The sequence below is a fragment of the Lepisosteus platostomus genome, chromosome 8 (assembly GCF_059453375.1).
Source record: "Lepisosteus platostomus isolate fLepPlt1 chromosome 8, fLepPlt1.hap1, whole genome shotgun sequence".
Taxonomy (NCBI): Eukaryota; Metazoa; Chordata; class Actinopteri; order Semionotiformes; family Lepisosteidae; genus Lepisosteus; species Lepisosteus platostomus.
This window is the reverse complement of record NC_142618.1, coordinates 60,202,982-60,221,622: the sequence shown is the minus strand read 5'-3', so window position 1 is coordinate 60,221,622 and position 18,641 is coordinate 60,202,982. Positions and strand designations below refer to the sequence as shown.

At 48.4% G+C, this 18,641-nt stretch overlaps 1 protein-coding gene across 3 annotated transcripts; it reads left to right on the top strand.

Moving 5' to 3' along the window:
* Positions 1–217: 217 nt before the first annotated feature.
* On the top strand, positions 218–18,486 carry mcm6l (MCM6 minichromosome maintenance deficient 6, like). 3 transcript variants are annotated; one of them, XM_088644138.1, is made up of 17 exons: positions 218–777; positions 2,375–2,549; positions 2,977–3,087; positions 3,678–3,927; positions 4,641–4,806; positions 5,637–5,782; positions 6,991–7,141; positions 9,234–9,375; positions 10,035–10,176; positions 10,291–10,398; positions 11,689–11,844; positions 13,532–13,660; positions 14,794–14,955; positions 15,266–15,380; positions 16,292–16,477; positions 17,283–17,422; positions 18,115–18,486. In XM_088644138.1, exons 1-17 carry the CDS (start codon positions 558–560, stop codon positions 18,235–18,237), a joined length of 2,622 nt encoding a protein of 873 aa, XP_088500264.1. In that variant the 5' UTR covers positions 218–557; the 3' UTR covers positions 18,238–18,486. The 3 variants fall into 3 exon arrangements, with proteins under 3 accessions (XP_088500264.1, XP_088500265.1, XP_088500266.1); XM_088644140.1 differs by having other exon boundaries at positions 221–777; positions 2,403–2,549; XM_088644139.1 differs by lacking the exon at positions 10,291–10,398.
* Positions 18,487–18,641: the final 155 nt, after the last annotated feature.

Sequence of the window (18,641 nt, the reverse complement as noted above, 5' to 3'; positions counted from 1 at the left end):
GAAGGTTGCTCCTATCATAATTACCAAGACATTCAAAGAGGCCCTTAGCGAAACAATGTAATTTAAATAAAACCATGGAGGGTTAGAGTGGAGTAAAAACCTGCAGAACTCGAGACCGATTTGTTTCGCGCTGTTGCCTTCCTGGTTTCTAGGGGATCGAGGTACTTCTTTTTGCAGAACAAAAATTGCTCACTGTAGGTCCTATTAGTCAATAACACACATTACCACGACTGCGCCCTTAAGTGCCGACGCACAGGTCCGTACAGGGAGAAAGGAAGGCAAAAAATGGCAAAAACCAAGATTAAAATCTCATCGGGTATACGAAGATTACAAGAACGACACTTTACTTAGTTACACAACTGATATTTTCGTTATATTATACCGCAGAGCCTTGTTATTAACCCGCTCAAGTGAATTATCCTTTACTGAAGTACCTTACTGTTCAACCGAGATGGCAGTGAATTCGACTTTAGGAGCAACATCATGCGCTGGAGCGCGTTAACCTCTCCGCGCACATGGCTAATTAACGCACCTATATTACGGTCTTGGGAGCGGCGATGCGGTTTGCGTCAGGGCTCACCTGTGAGGACCGGACGTCACCTGCTCGCTCCTGGGAGGTAGAAGGGTCTAGCAGAGCGAACCTCGACGCCGGCCGTCCGTTACAGCGATTTCAACTTCTGCCATGGAGGCCCTGGTCGAAAATACAGCCTCGGGGGTGCAAATTAAGGACGACCTTTCCGAAAAGTGTCAGAAGCTTTTTCTCGAGTTCTTGGAAGAGTAAGTAGGCGTGCTGGTTTTTCCAACGCCGCTACTAAAAGTACCACAATACCGTGCGGCTGTTTTCCGAACCAAAAAAGTTAAACTTGACAGTTTTATGTTAAAATGTCATCTCATGTATTAACTGTTGTATGAACTAACGGGATTGCATTTGACATTTTAATTTAAGATACGGTATCTGTTTCTTTTTGGCCTCTGCAAAGAGTATTGGAAACTGAGTACTTTTGCTCTCGAGAACTTTTGAGTGCACGCATATTTTTCACTGCTGTAATGTTTAAACTGTTGAGTCTTTATCATATTTCTGTTTATCTTCTCTAAAATACCTTGCGCTTGTTAACTTTAATGTATAAGAGAAGGATTATAAGAAAATGACTCAAAAGTGAAATAACAAATTGCACATAATTTTCAAATCGGTTTCCATTGCTCGAGAAGACGGTCTGCGTTCGTAAATTAAGGACGAACTGTCTTCCTTTATTTATCATAATCACTGGTAGCACTATTAAAAGTGTCAGCTAGCCACCGGTGTTATGTTCGTAGTGTAAGGTTACCGTGGGACAGGCGGGTAATGAAGAGGTCAAAGGTGAAGTCCCATGTACAGTAAGTGTCGGTGCCTGGCCTCATGAGAATTGACGCAAAAAGAACCAGGCACGCATTTCCTCAAAACACTAGTAAATTGTAACGAAATGAAATCCTGCCACAATGTGATAAATAGCATATAAACTATCAACAAACTCTCAAACCTGGTGATTCTGTGAAATGCAATGAGCTTTAACCTTGGCCGGACCTCTATCCACAGTACACCATTTACAGCTGAGCTTTCATTGTGCTCGACCTCTGCTGTCAGGATGCTCTCCGAATTAACAACGCGAGACCTTAAGGAAGATTGCAGAGAAAGCTGGCCTCTCATCACAGCTACAGCTTTTGTTTGGTGGCTTGTGGTTAAGGGACCCAGGTCACTCGTCCAGCCTCTCCTTGAAAGGAACCAGGATGCGCTGGCTCGGAAACTTTGAAGGAGGGCAGCTTGGTTCCCTCTGCACCAGAACAAGTCGAGCGGGTGGGCGTTCGGTTTTAACCGGGGGCGGGTTCGAACGCCACTTAGAGGCGCGTGACTCTACAGGTGATGGTTACCTAATCGTCACTACAATGTAGGCGGCAAAGTCAAATGTAGTTCAGCATACACCAGTATGATGAGAATAGGAAACATTGGTTAAAACACGCGTACTGTCATCATAGTACAGTACTTAGTCCAGACAAAGCACGCCACGCACGGGGTCGATAACAAGCCACGCCACACATCCTGCAACAGCCACAGCTCACAACACTACTTCATCAGCGCCTCCTTGTGTAAACGGCATAGGAACTAGGGCACCCGAATAAGCGCCAGTCATTGTGATCATCATCCACAGTCAACGGTGCTCATCAATACAGAAGTAAACCGGTTGACTCGCCGTTATAGCTCCATTTTTTTTCATTCGTCTTGACGGGAAAAGAAAATTTGCTTGACATGTTAGATTAGTTAGATTATTTCAAAAAAATAAAGGAGAACATTTCCCGCTTTATTAGAAAATTATTCCCCCCCCCCCCCCCCCGTTCTCAGATCTGGTCCCTTCTTCTGGCGGCCGCAGGTTCCAGAGCCCGAGTGGGGAGGCCATGTACCTCCATGACGCCGAGGAGCTCGTCCGCCCGGAGCGCAACACGCTGACCGTGAGCTTCGGCAACATCGAGCGTTTTAACCAGCCCCTGTCCACGGCCGTCCAGGAGGACTTCTACCGGTAGGGTCCGCCGACACGCCTTCTTCCTCCGGCTCGGCCCAGATGAAAGTCTTAACGGTGGCGTGGCTGGCAGAGCGCGGTGGTGCCGGATCAGGCAGGTATCGCTCCGCTGACCCGCGAGTCGAGCCCCTTATCGAAAGAGCGAATGGACACGCCGCTCCTCCGTTCCGCGCCCCGGTTTACAAATTCCGGTAGGTGGCGATAGGAGGTTACTTCCAGCCCCGTCCTGGTCGTCACTAGAGTCTTAAATCGATAAGGATCCCGGCCAAATACATCCGAGCCCCCCATTCCCTGCCGAAGTCAACGAGTTCACCGTAGTGACCCACGGAATTCGATCTGCGGCGAATTCGACCGCAAAAACTTCGAGATTGGTCTTCGTAAGCATCGTGTCAATCCGATGGGTTTTTTTTTTTCCTCCCCACTTCAGGGTCTACCCGTACCTCTGTAGAGCAGTCCGCCACTTCGCCCGGGAACGGGGCAATATCCCGCCGTCCAAGGAATTCTACGTGGCCTTCTCCGAATTCCCTGCCAGGCAGAAGTAAAGGATCTGCGAGTCCCGTTTCTTTAATGTTCTCGGTCCAGCCGCTGTGCTTCTCGACATCGGTCCGCCGGGGGCTGCGGAGGCCGCTCTCGGAGAGGAGAGGGTTTTCAGTGCCGAATCGCGGCGGCGCTCCCAGGGCGCGGCGGAAGACGGAACGGGAAACCCCCTCCTCAGACGAGTTAGCGGCTTCGATCAGTGGTTTGCTCTTCGAGTCTTTCACAGCTGATTGTTTTGCTTTTTACGGGACTTTTATGATGTGTACAATTTCAGCAACTAGGTATTTACTGGAGGGGGCGGGGGGGAGTATTATCTTTGTCCCTAAATTGTTACAGATCATCGTTCTCTCTAGTGTCCTGTAACAATAATAATTAGAGCCTTAGCTCCAGTTAGATCACAAATATTTAATGCACTTTGAAACTAGGCTATGCAAATTTTGATTGCCCTGATTAGCCTTATTTGCCAGTTATTATGACAGCGCATGAAAGTGTGGTGAGATCTGGGGTGTAGGTTAGGGAGAACGGGTTCCCGGCGGGTCGCAGGCTCTGTGCTCCTCCCTGAGCTGTTGCCGTCTGCTCGGCTCCCGCCAGGATCCGCGAGCTGTCCGCTGCCAGGATAGGCACCCTGCTGCGCATCGGCGGCCAGGTGGTGCGGACCCACCCGGTCCACCCGGAGCTGGTGAGCGGGACCTTCCTGTGCCTGGACTGCCAGTCCGTCATCAGGGACGTGGAGCAGCAGTTCAAGTACACGCAGCCCACCGTCTGCAAGAACCCGGTCTGCGCCAACCGCCGCCGCTTCCTGCTGGACACCAACAAGTCGCGCTTCGTGGATTTCCAGAAGGTAGGCGGCTCGCCTGGGCCGAGGACCCCGCGTATCCGCTGTGCCACTTCCAAGGATCGTCCAGTAGAGTCTCCTTACCCAGATGTGTCCTTCACTGTGCCAGGAGCATTCACGGCCACGTAGATGCTGTCGAAGTGCATGCATTATAGAGGACGGGATCTCAGACCTGTGAATGATCACTTTGTGTGCCTGGTCTTTTTTGGGGGATAGCTAGGGGAGAATGCCAAGAGAGACTAACTTTATTTTATCTGGCGATTCTCAGGCGCCTCTTCTTAAGGATCACCTTCTGCTCTCCGACGTTACATGCAAGTCCTTTCGTCTCTACAGCCGAGAAGCAAAAAGTGTGCTCGGCCGATAACTGAAATTGCGTCGATGAGCGGAACAGCAGGCGTACTGAGGGGTAGCTGCTGTGTTGTGTATTCGTTTTCCCAATACTAGAATGTGTGAAAGCTGCAGTAAAATTCGTGAGAAGTTCTGTAAGCATTGATTTGAAGTGTAGGAATGTATCCCCGGGGAGCAGTGAACAGGAGACGAGTATGTTAAAGCCAGTTCTGCCTCCTGCGGTGGGATTGGGTCTGTAATTAACGGCGCTATTAAGGAAGCTGCCGGCGACACTGCCACTGCGCCGGGAGGAGGAGGAGGGAGAAAATGCCGCGTGAAGAGTTCAGAGTCGCTGGGTGATGCCGGTCTGGGGCGCTTGTGTCTCCCCGCAGGTGCGTATACAGGAGACCCAGGCGGAGCTGCCCCGGGGCGCCATCCCGCGCAGCGTGGAGGTGATCCTGAGGGCCGAGGCCGTGGAGACCGCGCAGGCCGGGGACCGCTGCGACTTCACCGGCACGCTCATCGTCGTCCCGGACGTGTCCGCGCTCTCCGTCTCAGGCGAGATCACGCCGCTGCGCCCCACGCGGCTCCGGAGGTGGTTGGGTGTTCCCAGCCGGGAAAAGCTGTGCCGTCCAGAGGGAGCCTTTCCGTGATGTATCTTTTCACCCTGCGTTCCTTCCAGATTGCGCCATGTTTAAGATTTTCGAATGGCCTTCGCTATTACTATTGCCTAATTTATTTCTCCGCAAGGGGAAGAATCCTAAAGCAAGAATAGAAAGACTCTAAGCTGGCTACAGGAAATGTTTGGAAGCTGTGACCTATCAATAGAGAGAGAGATAAGATAAGATCACTTTATTGGTCATATACAATTTCTTGGAATTCTTGCAATTAGGAATTTGTCTTTTAGCATACACCAACTCGCTCTCCATGAGACACACAGGCACACAGACAGGGACAGAGAAGCTTGGGGTCAGAGCGCAGGGTCAGCCATTTATACGGCGCCCCTGGAGCAGTTGGGGTTAAGGGCCTTGTTCAGGGGCCCAACGGAGTAGGATTCCTCTGCCAGCCGCGGGATATGAACCGGTAACCTTCCAGCCACAGGTGCAGATCCTTAGCCACGGTGCCACCAGTAGGTATAGTAGGTGTTAATAAGTACTGACTGACGAGGTGCCCAAACTTTTGCATGTACACATTCACAGTTTTATTTTTTTCAAGCTATTAAATTCAGCTAATTAGTAATTGTGCATTAAAATGTGCAGAAACATGCCATGCTTAGGTTTGTACCCTGCAGAGGTTGTTAAACCTCTTTTCACTTAGAGATTCAGTGAAATGTGCAGTCTGAGCAGGGATGCCCAAACTTCTGCGTACAACTGTACCTCACTGTGCAGGTATTCGGGCTGAGACCAGCAGTAAAGTTACTGGGCCGGAGGGGTTGCAGGCTGATGGTATCCAGGGCCTGAAAGCCCTGGGAGTGAGAGACTTATCCTACAGGCTGGCTTTCCTGGCCTGTCATGTGGCGCCCACTAACCCCCGGGTAAGATGCCTGTCCCATCCCTTCATTTCCAAACTGCTTTGTCCAGAACAAGGGTGACAGGAGCCGGAGCCTGTCCTGGCAAGGCGGGATACACCCTGGATGGGACGCCAGTCCATCTCGGAGCGGACACGGACACGGACACGGACACGGACACGGACACGGACACGGACACGGACACGGACACGGACACGGACACGGACACGGACACGGACACGGACACGGACACGGACACGGACACGGACACGGACACGGACACGGACACGGACACGGACACGGACACACCAGGCCAATTTTCCCACAAGCCAATTTACCTACCGGGATGTTTTGGGATCGTCGGAGGTGACCCATGTGAACACAGGAAGAACATGCTGTACGAACTCCATACTGATAGTACCCTACCCCAGGAATTGAACACGGGCCTCCAGAGCTGTGAGGCAGCAACGCTGAGCACTGCTCCACACAAAAACCTTCATCCAGCGTTACTTAACACCGTGTGTTTTTCAGAACGCTTATCGTCGGTTTATTCTTCTTTGCCAATTATCATGGCAGGGCGTGAAAATTTAGCGTGACTCGGGTCATAGCATCTGGTTCTGTAGGTCGCGGACTCTGTGTTTCTCCAGGTGCTGCTGCTGTCTGCCTGGCTCCTGACCCCCCGACGATAGCCGTTCTGAAAATCATGGTGTTAAGTAACGCTGGATGAAGGTTTCTGGGTGGTGCAGTGCTTAGCGTTGCTGCCTCACAGATTCTGGGGCCCTGGGGCAGCTGGTCAGGTGCGGTGGCGCTGCGGTCAGTGCCAAGGCTCGCGCACGGGGTCCCGGGTTCAGGTCCCGCCTCGGGCACCTGTCCGTGTGGAGTTTGCATGCCCTCCCCCACGTGCGTGTGGTTTATAGTGGGGTAGACTGGTTCCCTCCCACCTCACAGACACACAGTGGATCTGGCTTAATTCTGGAGTTGCACCGGAATCCCATCCAGGGAGAGAGGCTGGGATGTGGTTCCCGCCGGACAGGCTCCGGAGTCCTGGGTCAGTGACGTACTGATAGTGGACAGACGGACACTCTGAGTCCCAGCAGTCATTTGGCGGCAGTGAGGGTTGGAAGGTTGATAATGGTTTGTTGTGGTACTTATTTTTAAGCATGTCATTTTTGATTTATGTGGAATGAGTTTTCGTTTTTATTCTCACTCGGTGTCCGCTTGCTCTTGGGTTTAAGTTTGGCGGGAAGGAACTTCGTCAGGAAGATCAAACAGCTGAAAGCATTAAGAATCAGATGACTCTGCAAGAGTGGGAGAAAGTGTTCGAGATGAGTCAGGACAAGAACCTCTACCACAACCTGTGTACCAGCATGTTCCCCACCATTCATGGTAAGATATGCACTTCCTGACGGCCTGTAAAGGAGGGTACAATACTCATTCTAAAATAAATAGTAGGGGGGCCAGTAGGGGGCGCTCACCCTGCAGTCTGAGTGGGTTTTAGTGCCCAGTATAGTGACGGGGACACTAGACTGTAAAAAGACGCCGTCCTTCAGATGAGATGTAAAACCGAGGCCCTGACTCTTTGGTCATTAAAAATCCCAGGGTGTTTCTCGAAAAGAGTAGGGGTGTTACCCCGGTGTCCTGGCCAAATTTCCCATTGTCCCTTACCAATCATGGCCTCCTAATAATTCCCATCTATGAACCGGCTTCATCACTTTGCTCATCTCCCCACTGAGAGCTGGTGTGTGGGGAGTGTACTGGCGCATCATCCAGGTGGGGCTGCACACTGGTGCTGGTGGAGGGGATCCCCATGACCTGGAAAGTGCTTTGAGTGATGTATCTAGAAAAGCGCTGTATAAGTAAGACATTCTTATAATTTATTAAAAGAAAAAGCGGTGCTGTCCTGGAAAATCGTCACATGAAGGAAATACAGTAGTAAAACTCTTAGCCTTGACATTCTTGAAGGCCATTTATTGTTAAAGACATCTTATAGTGCAGAGAGGTCTGGAGCCCTGAAATGCAGTTACTCTTACAAGTCTCCCCAAATCGCCTGTTGTCCAGTGCTCATAATCTTTCAATAATTAGGCTAGTAAGGGAACACTCAGTCTTGGAGGACTGAAGGGTATTCTAATTCATTTCAGTCTTTCATTAAATTACTTGATTGGACTCACCACTTGTTTGACTGCTCATGGATAAGTGATTTTAAATGTTGAGATCCCTGCTGTATTGCATTGAGCTTTCAAATGGATGCTGATATATTTGGAAAGTTGGTTTGCATTTTATTTTGTTCATCTGATGTTTTCTAACGTTTTAATTAGTCCATAAGTTCTTCTTAAAATTATAACGACCCCAGTGATGTTTCCACAACTCTTTACATTCAGAAAAAAGACAATGGTTAAAAGGAAAAGGTGCAGAAAATAAATTGTAAATGCCCTTTTTGTAATTTTTTGGTATGCTACTATTTAGCTTAAATGATATGCTAAATATGCGTTGTCTAACAAGTATAGTATTAATACAATACTAACTTATTATACTCCGGGGTCTCAGACTTTCTTCATGGGTAATTAAAAATGTACAGTATCTGTTTCCAATACGAAATGAAGTCTTTCATGCAAACTATCTTTTTTAATTGCAAAATGGGATTGTTTTTAATTTGCATAGGTTCGCTAGGCAGCCAAATCAATCTGCTCAGTTTCTGCAATACATGATTGATGTCTGGTCTGTTATTTGCATTTAGAAGTTACAAGCCGAAGTAAATTATCATAAAGCCAGGCAATTGTGTTAATCATTTAAGTTGTACATTGAATGTAATTAAAGAATATCCCCCAGCTCCGCTGTAGTCCATAGTGATCATGAGGCAAAGAATGAACTCCCGTGTTTTCTGATGCAGTGTGAGTGTTTCCTAACTTCACAGAAGGTCTGAAACAAAGGGTACTGTTGCTTTCTTCTCCTGTAAAGTCAGACATTTACATTTAGGATGTCATTTAATTGTGATGGTCTTTTAAACATGTTGAAATCTTAATAATTACATAGAAGTGTTACATTGCTTTTCCTTGTCTGGGTGTATGAGTTGTAAGCTGTGACACAGCATGTTTCTTTGCCATGGGCCCAGTGAGATTCACTTTCGTTATAAAAGTAATAATTCAAATTCTATCACTGCCACAGTCAACAGCCTTGCAACGGTCTTCATTCCCTTTGAGAATTACAAAACGATGCATGCACGTTTCATTAAGCGTAAAGTGTTATTGAAAACCTGAATGCCCAGACTGAAGACTTCAAAGGGTAAGTTTCGTTTGAAGGTTTGCCTGTAGTGTCCAGCAGTGTGTTCGGCCTGGGCGTCGCCATTCCTCGTTCCAGTGGCGCGCCACGCCGGCTGTGGAGTGCTGGTCTTGCAGCGAGGCGAGCTAAGCCGCCTCCGTCGCTGCGGTTTTGAGAATTCGAGGGGCGATCGTTTAAAGAGCGCCGCGTGTCTGCTCTTCAGGAAATGATGAGATAAAGAGGGGCATCCTGCTCATGCTGTTCGGGGGCGTCGCCAAGACGACCATGGAGGGCACCTCCCTGCGGGGCGACATCAACGTGTGCATCGTGGGGGACCCCAGCACTTCCAAGAGCCAGTTCCTCAAGTGAGTCGGTGCAGCAGGTTCGCGGCTCCCGCCCCTAGCCACGTGAATCCGCGAGAGAGCCGCCATCCTCCGGTGGGAATCGGGTCCGTTTTCTTATTCAGTGAGGAATCTCCAGAACGTCGACTACGGCACGATGGCGTCCGTAAAAAACCAATAGTTATAATGAGAATGGACAGTCCGTATCTGTCTTGTCGTCATTTTGCTAAATAATGTTGGAAAGGGGAGGTGGGGGAAAAAAAACACGGGAATATTCCAAATTCAGCGTTGTATCCCTGGTTTACATTTTTTTTGGTCTGTAACAGTTTGATAGCAGCAGCGTGCTCCAAAATGAGGTTTTTCTCAAGGGAGTTGAAAACGATGCGCTGCCAGACGGCGGACATTTCATCATTAACAGCTGCGATTTCACCCAATTTGGAATGCCGGTCCCTCTAAACATTTCGAAATCTTAATGGTTAGAGAAAGGGCTACGCTGTTTCTCCTCGTGTGACTGTGAGGGTTGTGTGCTAGTATCGTATTTCTCTGGCATGGGCCCAGAGAGATTCTCTTTATTCCTCCAGAACGATTAGGGGTTGTTTATCGCTGGCCGGATTGGAGCAGGTCTACATGACTGTAATTCACTATCTCGGCGTGTGTGTTAACTGTGCTGTGGTTTGCTCCAGGCACGTGGAGGACTTCTCCCCACGCGCGGTCTACACCAGCGGCAAGGCCAGCAGCGCCGCGGGGCTGACGGCCGCCGTGGTCAAGGACGAGGAGTCGCACGAGTTCGTCATCGAGGCTGGGGCGCTCATGCTGGCCGACAACGTGGGTACCCCCCCCGCCCCGCCCCGCCCCCATGCTCCCCTGTCGAAACCGGAGTTGACATTCGTGCGAGGGCTGACCCCCCCTCCCCCCCCCCGGTGCTGGTTTTCTAACTAGGGCGTCTGCTGCATCGATGAGTTTGACAAAATGGACCTCAAGGATCAGGTGGCCATCCACGAGGCCATGGAGCAGCAAACCATCTCCATCACCAAGGCTGGAGTCAAGGTAGTTCCCAACCGGGGGCTTCGTGCCGTTACCGGCGACACCGCGTGCCGGGTGACATAACGCCATTAGCGCTGGGCGACACTCCTGCCCAACACACAACAAGTTGTTGTTGTTGTTGTTTTTTTAAAGACTATGGACTATATTCTTGTCACTTGTGTCAAAAGCTCAGACTAGGACCCTTTACCTCTCGCAACCCCCAATATTGTTTTTTTCTCCCTCAGTCTGAAATTCTCGCGGTGGTAGGCTGAGCCGTACGGGCAGGATGTTGCGGGTTTGAGCCTGGTGTGACCAGGATTCCCCGGGGCCCACAGCAGGGTCAGGCAGCACTGGTCTGCAAGGGCCTGCAGCTCTCTGGGCGCCTGCAGGACTGCAGTAGCAGTCGGAGAGACGCACAGCCGGGCGCTGCTGTGCAGCTTATCGAGTGTCACAAGGAGAAAGGAGTGATGGGTAGATGAGTCAGAGGGGCCTGTCTGACCCTCCTTCAGATCAGGGGCTTTTGCTTTGAGCCAAACCCTGATGAAGTTAAATTGCTTGGGTATGGAATGATTTTTGGCAAAGTTGCCTTGAAACACTGCCCCATTTACTAGGCTGAGTTTCTGATCTAAGCATCTGTTTTATTTTACAAACAACAAGCTGCAGATGCAAGGTGTGCATGTACTGCTTTGTAAAATAAAAAAATGTAAATATAAAAATAGATTTTTAATGTACTGCATTCAGGTGCTTTTACCCTTTTAGCAGTTTATTGGTTTAAGACAAAAATGCACCTTGTGAATTAAGAGGTAGTCTTGTGGCCAGAGTAAAAAGATAGCATTTAAAACTATTAATGGAACCAACATATACAAGGTGTACAAAAAAAAGTACTATGTATGAAGTCTGCTTACACACCAAAACATTAAAAAGGGTATCTTTTAATACCCGTCTTTTTTTCAAATATAATCCTTTCAGAATGAAAGGATAAGGGATTAATAACTTTTTAATCCACAGAGGTCAACAAAGCTGTACTGAACTGGGTCAAGGATCTGTTGTGTCCCAGGTGCAAACGAAATAGTTGGATCTGGTTTCACAGTCCTTTTGGTTTTCTAATGTACCTTGATCACCCTCAACTCAAAAGCTGTCAGAAATTTACCTTTGTCATGTTTCCCTTCGGCTCGCTGATCTTGTAGTTCCAGGATCGAATGCCTGGCAGGTATCCGGTTTCTTCCTCCGAACAAGAGCCTCTAAGTGCTGAATGGTCGGTCTTGGGCTGTCGAAGATAAATCGATGCTGATTTCTCATCTGTTTGCAATCTAGGCCACGCTCAACGCCCGTACCTCCATTCTGGCGGCTGCGAATCCAATTGATGGGAGATACAACCGATCCAAGTCCTTGAAGCAGAATGTCAATATGACTGCTCCCATCATGTCGAGATTTGATCTCTTCTTTATTTTAGTAGATGAGTGCAATGAGGTAAGAAGAACGATTCTGAGTTTGAAATCGCGACAGCCACTGTGTGGTCTGACCTATTAGCTGTATAAATGACCATTACAGTCTTTATATGGAGATTTTGAAAAATGGTGACTGTTCTGCGTTCATTGACCTGTTAAGGGCTGATGAGCAACAGAGTTTATATTGGTCATTATTGTTTCAATTTATTAATTCAAACATTTTGACATTTATACTGTAAACATGTGTGCCAAAAGGTTTAAAAAAAATTGTGAAGGGTGTAACGGCAGCATATTGTTCTGTTTATAAGGGAAAACACCACAAAATTTAACTGAATTGACCTTATACTGCTTATACTGGGTTTTCATTGTTTTTATATGTTAACAGTAGAACTAATGGCTGACACAGGTGCAATATACATTAACTGGTATAAGTAAAAGCACAAAAGTGTATTATACTGTGTATATATACATTTAACAAATTCACTGCTTACAGCCTCCATCTGTATCAGCCATCCCCTTCCCATTCAGCAAACACATTTCTGACAGTATTTAGAACTTTGCATCATTAAGTGATCATTTTGTCCTTTTTTCCTGGACGTGACTTGAACATGGTACACCAAGCCAGAATGTAGCCCTCATTTCGAGCTTGGCCCATAAACACAATTGTCCTTTTTTAGCAAATTGAGCTGACGTCGCAAACTTTGACTTCCAGAAAGCACATCCATTTTAATAGGAAATGCATGTGTTATTCTCGGTGCTTATCGATTGCTCTTTAATACAACTCTGCTTAGTTATTGGTGTGAAGGGGAAATGGGTCGTATTTGCAATCCAACTGTTTTGATTATTGGAATTATGTTCTCGGAATACGTGGATTGTGATGTAAATATTATCAGCTGCTGTAGTTTGCTGTTTCATTAAGATGGAATGCAAGAAGAACATGTCAAATGCAGAAAAACAAAAACAATCTGCGTGTTGGATCATTGAAATTCATCTCATCTTTCTCGTTCTGAATCGTTTTTTCAAAATTTAAACATCTCAGTGGCCCCTCGCATAATTCATGAGTAGAGATGTTGAAGAAATTTTACAGTTTCGTTCGTACCAGTCATCGCTGCACCGAAAAGCCATTTTAAAATTTATAACTATTCAATGTAAAATTTTAATTGGATAAAATTGACCAAAGAGACATCCAGGAAGAAACAGATTGTCGGTTTGAAAGCAGGAACACATGAAGGATATCTTAATTGAAATCTAAATTTGCATTTCCTACTGCAGCAGTAGTCTGATTGACAGACTCTGGCTGTTGCTTTCCTTGGTTTTTTTTTGTTTTGTTTTTTTTGTCCTGTTGGAATCCCTTCCGAATTCATTTTTCAGCTGAATGTAGATGCCTTGAGCAAATCTAAAGCTGCCTTTTCTGTTAAATTACAGCAGGCAGGAGCCCAGTGGGCTCCAGAGACTCTCGTGACTCTGACTGGCCCTGTGCAATGTGCTCCCACCAGCCTGTGGGGTCCGGGTCACCAGAGCTGAACCTGGGACGGAGTCCTTCTGTGTGGCGTTTCTGGGGCTGGTGTAGGGGCTTCATGTAGCTGGGAGCATTGAATCTTATCCTTAAAGCCAAAATACCTAAAAGAAGCACACCAAAAGAAATGGTCCAAGGAGAAACTTCATGCTGTGTAGAGGGTGCTTCTGTTACAGATGTTTTGGTCTTTCAGGTTACAGATTACGCCATCGCTAGAAGGATTGTGGACCTTCATTCGAGAAACATGGAGTCGGTGGAGCGAGTGTATTCCACTGAAGACGTGCAGAGATATATTATTTTTTCTCGCCAGTTTCAACCGAAAGTAAGCATGATTTGTGCTCAGTGCACAGTCTCATCAGCCTCCTAGTTTCATCCTGAAACATGCTGAAAGAAGAGCTGCCTTTTGTTAGTGCTCTGTTGCCCTCTGTTTGTCATAACCAGAAACTGCAGTCCCCTCAGACAGGAATCACGATCTTGATGCTTAGCTGCCAGTGATCTTCCAGGTTGTCTGTTAGTAGCTACAGTAGCTAGCTAGCCTTTTTGGTTTGCCAATTGATTTATGAAAGAATACACATTTTGCTTCTATTTGCATAAATATTTAAATGACTGAGGCTGGACTTGGGGTCTTGGGAATCTGAATTATGCATCACTACTAAGAAAATGCATTTTTCTTGGTTGGTGGGGAAACATTGTACTAAAAAACTTTTTACAGCTACGTTTAGTGTTAAGAGGACAATGTATAGAAAGGAGAGAACATAGACTTAGTGAATTCTTCTAAAGATCTCCTTTCTTATGGGAGATTTTTAATTCAGCAGGTACGTACATAAACACTGTTCTCAAAGGTGTGCAGATAAATAAGATTGCTTTCAAAGGCAAACGGGTATCAGTCACAGCGTTCAGATGTTTCAATTTGCATGTTTTAACTCTAAACTGGGATACCTGTCAAAAGTTGCACAGCGTCATCTCATCTGTCGTTAAAAGGTGACAAAAACTTGCTTCTTTTGCTTTTTGGTCACCAGTCGGCTAGTAGGGATGAATGAACACCGCCATCTTTGTCCAGATGATTCGTAAAGTACCTAACTGCAGCTTGCCCGTGGTGTACAGACCCATCACGTGGGTTTATAGATCATGTGGGTAGAGGCAGTGATATTATTGTAGACGTTTAAATATGCAGTGAAAACCATGCTTCCTGGTGAGGAAGGATTTCCGTGTTTCAGCCGCTGAAGGCTACCCTCATCGTCATCGACATTTACAGTTCGCACAGGAACACAAGCCTCTCGGTGTGGTCGGTGACGAGGGCTCAAGGCAGAGGCCCCGAGGGGTCAAGCGAAGGTTTCCGAGCAGCTGTGAGCCCACAGCCACCGTGTTTCCCGCTCCAGTCGAGCGATACTGGGTTTCTGCGGTGCTGCATCGTTGGTCACCGGCATCTATCCCCTCTCTGCCCCCCTTGCCCAGCTGACCAAGGACGCGGAGGAGTTCGTGGTGGAGCAGTACAAGCGGCTGCGGCAGAGGGACGGCGGCGGCGCGACAAAGTCGGCCTGGCGCATCACGGTCCGGCAGCTGGAGAGCATGATCCGCCTGTCGGAAGCCATGGCCCGCATGTCCTGCAGCGAAGAGGTGAGGGGGGCGTGGCCCGCATGTCCTGCAGCGAAGAGGTGAGGGGGCGTGGTCTGTAGTGATGATGGGGGGGGGGGGGCATGGCCATGGTGATGAGGTCACGGCAAGTTACCTACATTGTTCAACAAGCTGCACAGAGATGCAACAGGAGGGACTTCCTTACACAAACGATGGCGGGAGGGTGAAACAAGCTGCCCAGCCATGTAGCTGAAGCCAATACCCTGGCTGAATGAGATCCCTAATAAGATCCTGGTGCCGCAGGCCTGATTACTGTTGTTTGCAGACTTAAATTCTTTTTTTTTTTTTAAAGGTGCAACCCAAGCATGTAAAAGAAGCCTTCCGCCTGTTGAACAAGTCCGTTATCCGTGTCGACTCTCCTGACATAAATTTTGATGCAGGATCCGACGACACAGAGGATATAACTGGTAAAATGCTTTTTCTCGTCATCGTAAGTGTTACAGAGGGAAGATATTATTCAAAGCTGTTTGCAGCTTGATTGAGATACTGTCATTTTAATTTCCTTACTTTGGTTTCTGAGAGAAAAGGTGAGAAGGAAATTACATGATGGAGGGGGGGGGGGAAGAGATATGATGATTAGAAGAATAACTGGGTGGTTCTCAGAGCATTTCGATGGTCATGGCTGATATCATTCTGCTTTTATATCGCATACGTGCATGAAATTAATGTTGATGCGCCCATTTCTCATTGAGTCGCTGATGACTTGACATGAAAGGTGATCTTGAGGCAATAGTGGAACAAATCTCTTGTGGGAGGTGGCATTCCCCGTTAACACTATACAAGGACAACAACCTAAATAAAAGTCCATCTAAAAAGAAATAGCAGAGCTGAATGGCTGAAATTAAAATCAAAATCAAAATGGCAGAAGAAGAGTGTGAGCCCCCTCTCCCATCTGCTTGCATATGAATAATCATTCTTGATTTCATAGTCGTATTTTATTTTATCATACAAATGCATTGAATCCATGATTTTATGGCAATTTGGGATCCCAAAGTGCTTCCAGTAGAAGCAGAGGGATGAGAGAGTCTGGACCACTCTGCTGGGAGGGGAGTGAGGAAACGCTGCACTGGAGGGCACCAGGCTTGGCTCCTCTGCTCTCGCCCGCTGTGTCCTGGAGCAGTGAGAACCTCGGTTTAACTTCCTCGTTTTTGGAGGGTGGCGTTTCCTCCCAAGTTGCAGCGTTCCCCCAGTCCCTGTAGTGAGGATGGGGATGTTTTCATTCGGAGGGAAGAGCCCCATCTGCTGTCCAGCAGTGGTCCGCCTGTTCCGCGTGGAGATGCACCTCTCCTTCTCTGCCCCTCTGTGTGACGGTGCCCAGAGGAGGCCGAGGCGGCGGCTGCACAGGGCGGGCCGGTCAGGGGCAGGGCGGGAGCCACGGACTCGGACCAGCAGCCGGACAGGGCCGAGAAGCCCGGCGCGCCCGGGGCCGCCTTCAGGATGCCGTTCGCTGAATACAAGAAGACTTCCAACCTGCTTGTTCTGCACATGCAGAAAATGGAGGAAAGTGAGTACCCGCACAGCAGCATTTAAGTCTAAGTGTCCGGTTTGTTTAGTCCTGGCTCCCCAGGTCTGCGCCTGGTGAACACAGAGTCTGCTGGCTCTTATCTCACCATGAAGGGGTTTTCATTCCACCTGCTGCCTCAGTGTCCTCAGGTGTCTGAGGAGAATGAAGATACATGGCACTTCTGTCACTGCGACCTCAAGCCTTAGGTGGCGCTCGGGTGTGTGTGTGTGTGTGTGTGTGTGTGTGTGTGTGTGTGTGTGTGTGTGTGTGTGTGTGTGTGTGTGTGTGGGGGGGGGGGGGGGGTGTTCAGGCTCATTCCAGTATGCGTCTGGTGTCGTAGTGACTAGATTTCTGCCAGCTGTAGATTGTTCATAATGTAGCGCAGGAGTGTCTAGCGCAGGTCCTGGAGGGACGGTATGTCTGCAGGTATCTCCAGGTCTCTAGAACAACAGCAGCTGAAGAGCTGGGAGAAGTTTAAGCCAGGGACCAGCTGGTTTAACTCATTAAGAGCTGAGTGGAGGTGGGGGGGGGCCCACCGACATACCGGTCCTCCAGGACCAGGACTGCACGTCCTAGTGGTCCCAGTTCTCTGCAGTGCTGGGAATGCGGTGTTTGTACAGCCCGTCAGGACAGCAGGCTGGGACCTGATGCAACAGAACAGTTTCTGTAATAACCCCTGAACGTCGGGTTTGTCAGTCTGAGGGGCGCACCCCTGGGAAACTCCCCTGATCTAAAAACTGTTCATCTCATTTGTCATGTCCCTTGAGCAGAATAATGAAACGCGTACTGTGCCTACCCTTTGCAGTGGATGAAGAATCTTCACTGAGGAAGAGCGAGCTGATCAATTGGTACCTGAAAGAAATGGAGAGCGAGATTGAGTCAGAGTCCGAACTGATTGCCAAGAAAAATTTGTTGGAAAAAGTTCTTCATCGATTGATCCATTACGTAAGTTATCTTCCTTTGTGTTTGCCAACACTCAGAACCCTTTCATTATGCTAAACAAAACCACCCGTTCTGTAGCATAGGATTCAGAGCACTTTTGACTTTGTTAAACACGCCCACTGGAACACACCACTCCCTGGAAAACTGAGACGGATCACAAAAATGATGGAATTCAATCAAATGATGTGCACCGCTCTCCGCATTTCCTTGCAGAATTTCTCCTCTCGGCAGATCCACTGGTGTCACTCATGCAGCAGCTGCTTGAGGAACCTTTGTCCTGTCTTGCTGTGTCAGTGCTTTGCTGGGCACAGGTGTGTTGGGAGAAAAGTACTCTGTGGAATCTGTCCGTACAATTCAGTGAGCCTATCCCAGCAAGCAGTGGGCACAAGGCAGGGCACACGCTGGAAGGGATGCCAGTCCATTGCACGGCACACACAGACACACACTCACACCAGGAGCAGTTTTCCCAGACGTTAACCTATCGGCTTGTCTTTGGACGGAGGGAGGAAGCCCAGGTGAACACGGGGGGAACGTGCAAACTCCACACAGACCGCACCCCAGGTCTAGAACTGAGCCCAGGGCCCCCGAGCCGCGGGGCGGCGATGCTGTCCGCTGCTCCGCTGTGCCACCTTTACTTTGGCATGGACCCTTCGGTCCAGTCCCAGTCCGACACCGGAGTCTCTGTCCCCTTGCAGGACCACATTATAATAGAGCTGACGCAGACCGGGCTGAAGAGAGCTGGAGCACAGGGAGAAGATCCCAGAGCAGAAGAGGATCCCTTCCTGGTGGTGAACCCCAACTATGTGATAGAGGACTGAGATCTCCCTGAGGGACCTCGCAGGCTCATTAGCAGGGTAGCTCCAGCGCCTTGTACGTGGGGACAGACACTAGTGTAGCGTCACTGCCGGTGTAGTTGCATGTGTTGTAAGAGTTCAAATAAGTTGGAAGGGAGGGCGACGAGTTCTGGGGTGTTTTTTTTTTTGTACATCACTAACCGTTTGTACTACTGGAAGGTAATGTGAATTTTGCTGTGTATCAAAAAAAAATAAATCATCTATTTTCCTATTTTTATGGGTTGGAATTTTATCGTTTCGTTTAGGCAGTGGAGCGGGATTGTAAGCTGTAAGTAGCGCGTTTTCACAAGGCGAATGATCGTAAGGAACGCCTTTAATTTTTTTTTCCTCGGAAACATTCGGTGCAGTAGTGCGCTGTTACTGCTTTC